Source organism: Colossoma macropomum, unplaced genomic scaffold, assembly GCF_904425465.1.
Source record: "Colossoma macropomum unplaced genomic scaffold, Colossoma_macropomum, whole genome shotgun sequence".
Classification (NCBI taxonomy): Eukaryota; Metazoa; Chordata; class Actinopteri; order Characiformes; family Serrasalmidae; genus Colossoma; species Colossoma macropomum.
Window position 1 is genome coordinate 14,844,241 of NW_023494784.1, and position 7,797 is coordinate 14,852,037.

At 39.2% G+C, this 7,797-nt stretch overlaps 1 protein-coding gene across 1 annotated transcript; it reads right to left on the minus strand.

The window, feature by feature from the left end:
- Window positions 1-562: 562 nt before the first annotated feature.
- Window positions 563-7,062, minus strand: atp5po (ATP synthase peripheral stalk subunit OSCP). The gene is made up of 7 exons (XM_036572797.1): window positions 6,982-7,062; window positions 5,398-5,448; window positions 4,438-4,548; window positions 4,181-4,310; window positions 2,662-2,774; window positions 2,470-2,556; window positions 563-795 (listed from the first exon to the last, which is right to left on the minus strand). The coding sequence occupies exons 1-7, from the start codon at window positions 7,006-7,008 to the stop codon at window positions 685-687; spliced, it is 630 nt and encodes a 209-aa protein (XP_036428690.1). The 5' UTR covers window positions 7,009-7,062; the 3' UTR covers window positions 563-684.
- Between the last annotated feature and the right edge of the window lie 735 nt (window positions 7,063-7,797).

The following is a 7,797-nucleotide window of genomic DNA, read 5'->3' on the forward strand; positions in this document are numbered from 1 at the left end:
TAGACATTACTCAAAACCTGGGCCATAATTATTGCTTCAGAACTACTGGTCATGCTACACCAACCGCCTGCATTCAGCCAGAAGGAAATGGCAAGGGCTTAACTTTGCCATGCCACTTCAATGTAAATATGCTGGACTGTATTATATACTACAAAGATGTCAGCTAGATCCATAATTCATAATCTAGGCTAAACAAAGACCCATTTAACTATGAAATTACCAGACCAAGAACTGTATGTCAACTAAAATATATAATTGAGAAACTTTTTGCTTTGCTCTTTAAAGGTGCACTTAATTTTTATTTCAAATATCAGGACGTGATCCTACTCAATCAGCTGCAGTTATTAAAGTATGTGAAGTTCAAAGAAATGCATCAAAAGGTGCATTACTATTTTTTCCATTCTGTTATGGCCCAAAACAAATTTCCCAACACTACAACTAAATTTAGTCTTTTAATTTTTCTTGTTCTTTGCATGATTATTGTTCACTGGTCCTCCCTTCCACCCCAACCGCACCCCCCCCAACAAAAAAACAACAACAAAAAAAAAAACAAACAAAACAATTTTAACGTGACAGAATATTTATTATCATCAACACAAGAGGACAGAATACTACAATAGGAAGTAGGGCAGTAGTATCTCCATCTACCCTTTTAAACGATTGGGTCTGGTCAGTCCACAGGACTTAAGTCTCCCTGATTAGCTTGGTGAGCTTCTGGATCTTTGATTTGGTGGACATGTCCACATACTTATCACCGATACTGACGATCATACCACCGAGGATGGAAGGATCAGTCTGTGAACACAAAGAGGCAAGTAGAAAAAAGCTTTACTTCATATGTTGCCAAGAGACTTTTTAAATTTATATATGTTCTGGTAGACTTTACTGAGCCCACAAGACAAATTTGTCATTTTGTTATCTAAGTATGTCCAGTCTGGAAGCAGCACAGTGTCATCAGCAGAGCAGTGCTGCCTGGGGCAGTGGGAGGGGGGGGGGTTAAGTGCCTTACCCAGAGGCACAACCATGTATACCTAGTTAATCCTGGGATTAAGATATTTAGATTTTATTAGATATTAAGATTAGGGGTCAACAGTTATGTTTTTCAGGACCGATTGTGACTGTTAATCAGGGACACCAATAACAGATATCTGTTGCTCAAAAATCCAAGAACGACACTCACATTATTTGTATATTAGAACATTGTAAAAAATAAAATGCTTAAAACTTTAGACAGTTATGTTGTAAAAAACAGTAACAAACATTTCAGTTATGTTTAAACAGCTAAAAATAAATCACAAATAGCACTCAATAACATTTAACAGCGATATTAGTAACAAAAACAGAGCTCAAAAAAGGGGCTCAAGGACTTTAAATTAAAAACAATTATACAAATATACATGAACACATTTTTATACAAAACAGATACATAGTACGAGTTACAGACAGTGTTGAAAAGACACACATCGGGGTGGGGCTTGCCTTTCCAGAATATGGGTGGAAGCAAGGAAGCCTAGATACAGGCTACAAACTTGCTTGAAGCCTAGCTATTCAAATACACAGAACTGTAAAAGTAACCCTAGGAATAATGTCACAGTACATCATCTGAGCATTCATGCAGCAAAAAATGCCAACTTTGTAAAATGCAACAACAATGAGGGTGCTTATTTCATTTTGATGTTCAACCAAAAACGTATTTTACATGATAGCAAGCAGTAGTTGGACGTGTTAAATGAATAAGATGTGTTCTGGGGCCAATCATTTCATTTACTAGATGAAGGAGTGCAAATGTCTTTGCTTATGGTTACCGAACATAACTTGATGGTTATGATTTGCTAGTTAAGAAGAGACAGATATCCCTCAAGAAAGACGGCCGATTCCACAGCAGTACATAAATGAATCCAAGTACTAATATAATGGCTTAAAATTTAGGGCTAACATTTAGGACAACAAGTCGCATCCCGCAAAAGCACTGCTTAGCAGCGCAGAGGTGCTCTATAGTACTGTTATTTAGGTTTGAGTTTTAGCAGTGGTGGACCAAACTGGTTATTAATAGGAGAAGAATACAGAAAGGGTAACCCCTCTTTATAGTATGTCTGCATTGTTGAGCAACCCAGCCCTTCACTCTCCCCTCTGACAGAGCAGAGCGAAACATTTTCGAGGCTCAATTACACGGATTTGATTTTACATTAATATTTGAAAGAAATATCACTTGTGCTGTACACACACTTGGCAACCACTTATTCTGTGTTTGTATTTTTATTGTATTGTGTAAGCAGCACCATTCACCTTTGAGGTAGAAGTGCTTCTTAGCCACTGAGAAAAATAACTAAGCTAAATAACTACACATCTAAAAATACTGTGAACTTTTTTGCTCTTCAGCTTGATTATGCTAAGAAACTGCCCTTGGCACAACTTTTTTCTCACCAAAGTTTTCCAACCATAAAATGTAAATAAGTCTTCAATACCAACCTTGGCCTCCAGCTTAATTGTTTCTCCTTTTGCCAAAAACCCATTTAGTGCCACCTTCAGATCTGCAAGGTTTGCCTCATCTAGGGCCTGCATTTACCAAACACAATAGGAAAAACATAAGATGCTGGAAGCAAGCAGTTTATAATGGTAAAATGCAAATGTCAATAGCAAATTTGAAAGGATGCGTTTTACCTGAGCAGTGGTGACTGTGCAGGTGACCTCTCCCCTGTGGGCGCTCATCATTTTTCCAAAAGCAGTAATGACATCAGGGGTCAAAGTTAGCCTGCCATTTTCAGCCAGCACATCTGTAACGGAAAAATTCCATATCAGGTCACAAACCTTACAGTACAATAAAAAGTAATTGGGGGGGGGGTCAATTCTCAGATGTATCGCGATGCGGATGATGTGGATGATTCTGAATCGATTTACAAATGTCAAAAATCGATTTTCTAAAATTTATTTGAAGGAACTTGGAAGTGTGGAAGTGCAGCGCCTGGACAGTCTGTGGCATGCACATAACAAAAACACAAATGGATGAGCGAGAAATCCGACCGGCACCCTCTGCATTAAAAGCTAGGTTAGGTCAGGAGTCGACAACCCAAATGTTAAGAAGAGCCATTTTGTCCTTTCAACAAAAACCAAACCACCCCTACAACATTAAATGTCCAATATGTCTCAGTAAAAAATATAAACGAAAAATATAAACAAAAACTCTACTGTGGAGCCGCACCAGGGCAATAAAAGAGCTGCATGTTGCCGACCCCTGAGCTAGCGTGTGGAAGCACTTTCGCTTCTATGAAGTTGAAGGGAAAAAGGACCTGGATGGGAGCCATACTACATTCAGGTTGTGTCACGCTAAACTATTTTGGTAACAATAAACATGAGAAACCATATTACACATTTGCACCCGTTTCCCATCCAGTTGTACTTGCTGCCAACCAGAGGACCATCAAGCAAACGATGTCAAAGCTTCCACCCAACTCGGTAAGGGCAAAGCAAATTACAAAGTATATCGCAACTTTTATTTCCAAGGATTTGCGTCCGTACTCAGTCGTTGAGAACCAGGGCTTACGCGCTATGCACATGGAGCAGAGATACAGCGTCCCGTCTCGAAGATATTTTACTGACACAGCGACCCCCCACTCACTACAGTGAGACCAAAACCGTAGTTATAAAATCACTGAAGAAAACGAGTAGGACAGCTGTAACATGTGCTGCGTGGACATCTATTGCCACAGAATCTTATGTTACCGTAACTGTGCATTTTATCACAGACGCAGCCTGCATCTCACTGCTCCAAACAAGAGCAGTGAATGAGAGCCTTCCAGTTCACTTGCCACATCATTTCCATTTGTTTTATCAATTCATTATGGTTAATTACAAACACTTTGCTTTAAAAGTACCAGGTCATCACATGGTGAGAAAAAAGAAATCCTGTATAGAAAAAAGGATGCATCATGATGCATCGATAATCGTTTTATAATCGTATTGCAGCCCTCTGAATCGTAATTGAATCGTGAGGTGCCTAGAGATTCCCACCTCTACAAGTAATGTTTACTGTTGCAGGCAAATTCAAACATTTGTTACTCCAATTACACTTTCCAAGCTCATAAAATCACACTGGTCTTGACTGTATATGCCACATGTACGTTTTCAATTTAATCATGCAGTTAAATATCTTGACGTTTTGCTCCAATTTAATGACACTCACTGATGAGGTTTACTGTGATTGGGGAGAGCTTGGCCTTGCTCAAAGCATCATTGAAGGTCTTCTGTTTGATGCTTCGCTTGACATGAGGGTTCATCACAATGCTTGACAATTTAGGGTCCTTAATAAGACTCTGCAAACAAAAATTAAGCAGTGTAAGTAACACAGAAATAAACATAAATAGTCCTGAGGGTAAGGAGCCTCATAAGGAGACAGCACATTCAAGACACACAGATGTGGAAGTAAGGAGATCAACTCACAGCCACACGGCCCAGCTCCTGCTCCACCTTGTCCAGACTCTTCTGCTTGCTGGCAGCAGAAAATAGAGCAGTGGCATAACGGCCCTCTACTCCATACACCTGGATGGGGGGCTGAGGGCACAGAATTAGAGTTGTACCTTTTAAAAGAAGTGCACTCAGTGCTAAACCATATAAGCTCATTGACATAACTACCAATAGGGCAGGTGGGGGCTGCAGCATGGGGGGCCCAATAGCTCCCAAATGCTTTTTTGAATTCTATATGCTACTTATGTATTTTACCTTCATCTACAAGTAACTATGATGTCAACCATTATCTGTCATTAGAACACCAACTTCGATACAGACACACAGCAACAGTGAGTAAATTAACAAACTTTTTTTTAAATAACTGAAGGTATTCTTTGTACCAGGACCCAATGTATTTTGCACTGAGACCACAAAAGACTCGCAATTCTAACAATTTAAATAAATTAAAGAATGTCACCATTACTGGAGTAAAAAAACAATAAAATAAAGCAAAAGACATCTAAGAAACTCAGAGAATAAGCAAAAAAAAAGCCTGTGTGCCAGTTATAGAAACAGTCAGTTAAAACAGACACACGTCTACTAAAAAGGTGTAAACACTGCCTTGCAGAAAAGTGGCTGAGAACGTTCAATGACAGAGCCTGGCAGCAGACAGTTCAATTAAACTCAACGACTTCATACATCAGAAACATGCTTAAATTTGAAAAACATGGGTAAAATCCAATGTTCATAAACAATAAAAAAAAACAAAACAAAACAACAAAAACAGATGCCATGATAATGTGGGCAGATGAGGTGACGCTTACTGAGGTGTCTTGTGGGACATTTTAGTGATATCTACATATCTTGGTGTTCCCACAGCCTAAATAATCTAAAACATTACAGTATAAACATTTAACTGAAGAATAAACGGTACAACATTCTTTTCCACATTACCTTGATCAGCTTTGCTGCCGGTCGGACCACCGACGTGCTGAACCGACGCACCTGATGGGGCAGAGAGAGAAAACTGGATTAGGTAGGGAGATCAGATGTTGCAGTTTTACTGTGAGAGTCTCAATTTTAAGCCAAACACCCTCATGTCCCAGAAGACATTTTCACAATGGCAAAACATAAAGATTTTTTGACGTGTGACAAAGACAACTCTAAAGCTCTTCGGTGCCCATCATTTCTTTTCAATTCTAAGGTCAACTGATGTTTTCTACAAGCCATAAAAAAATTCTGACACTCAGCACTACTAAACCTATAATATGTAAATCACTTTTCAGAACTTTGTTCAAACTAGAATTTTACTTTTTTTCTTATCTATTGACATACTGTGAAGCATCTACTTTAATAGAAGAACATGGCTGACAGCAAAGAAGTTTCTTTGGTGTTAATGTTTATGTTTGCTGTCGCTTTGACATTGCATAGGCCAGGGGTTCCCAACCCTAGTCCTGGAGTACCACCTGCCCTGCACATTTTAGTGTTTTCCCTGCTCCCAACACACCTGATCCAACTCGCTAGCAAGCCCTGCATGACTTATGTGGGTTTATTAGAGCAAAGAAAACACTAAAATGTGCAGGACAACGGGTACTTCAGAATCAGGGTCGGGAACCTGTGGTCCTTTGGCCTAACTTTTAATAGTAGGTTAGCAAGACAATGTAGTGAAGAAAATAAGTGAAGATTGCAATTCCGTGCGATGCCGCTTTAATGTGGAAATTCCGCTGCTATTTTCTCCTGTATCCATGAAATACTCCTAGATTCTGAGAAAAGTGTAACTTATCCAGGAGTCCTTGTTGCATAGGCTATGGCTCATCATCTGCCCCAGATTAGCCAAAGTTACAGAGAAATGTTCAAGTAAAACCACATGAGACGGAGGATTCTGAAATCACTGTTTTGTGAAGGTTAACTTTAAGCACCACTGTGCAGAACAACACTTCAGCTTCGTGAAAATAGATGCAGCTCCTTTGCTGTTTCACGAAAACGAAGTCTGTTTTGTTACTTTAAAAAACCTGTTAATTCTAGTATCACTGAATGCTACACTGGGTTAACACGGACTATGACATTAAGACGGTCACTATTTACCACAAACACAAATCTGTGTGTCAAACGGTCAGCTAACGTTAGCTAACGCGCTAATAAACTCGCCAGCTACGTAACCTTCAACTCACAGAGTGTCTCGCCATACTGTCATTACAGAGCTAGCACAGCTGTCAACACGCGCGGTCTAAATATGTATGTATAGAAAACACGAAATAGGCGTTAATAACAGTGGGAAATCATTAAAAATCTGTTCTCTCTGAAGCCTTGATGGAGATTTGTTGCTACGTGGTTAATCCGCAGAAAACTAAAGCTAAGTTAGCCGGTTAGCTTGCTGGATAAAAAGGCCGAGACTTAAGATTCGTTTAAAAATGCATGCTGTATGGTCGCTCGCAGGTCCATGTTGTTGAAACCTTCGTAAAACGTAATAACAGGTTCACAGTGTACAGTACTTATTTTTTAAAATTAAAAAATATAAAGTTTTTCATAATTTCAGACCTGCAGCCCCAGTCCTGCCGCTGCCATTTTCTCCTGCCTCTGTATAGGTCAAAGCAGCTGCGCATGCGCACGAAAGGCGCATGAAAAAAGGCAGACACTGCTGTAGTGCATTGTGGGAAACATAGTTTGGTCCTGTTTTCAGTTTGTGGAAAATTACTGCCGGAGACCTCAAGGACAGGTTCGACATTGAAGGCCAGAAATGTACAAAAAAATCTGAACATAAATACAGTTCCGAGAAAAAGAAAAGTAAATATTCTTAACCAGAACTCCTTCTTAGCCAGATTCCTTGTTTTTATAACATTTGGACTGTTTTTGTCTTTCTTTTGAGGCCGAATGACACGTCTCATCAGTTCTATGTACAGCACTGGCTTTATTAATACATGTCCAATTCAAGCAGACATTAATGTAGACAATGGACTAAACTGCATTAGGTATCTCAAATTAGGATGTAGACTGTCCAAAGGAAGTAATTAAAAATAATATCTGAAAAGAAGGGCAATGTCACATGCATATCTTACATGACAGTGGTGTGGCAGCCAGCTAGTTGAAAAAACATTTTTCGGTCTATTTTATGCATTATTACATCTCTACTAAAAAGGGGTATTCTTCCTAAATCAAGTGTCAGTAAACACAGCTAACAGCCTGTAATAGCATTCTGCATTTTTCAGCCAGAAAACAGACTATGAGCACATTTCAGTTCTGCTGTTGTGACAGATGTATTGAAAACAGTAAATGCCCATTATGGTTAGAATCCAAGGGCCTTCTTAAATATGGTACATGAATGTTGAGGTTGTAGGATTAGAGCAGCTGTCCTAA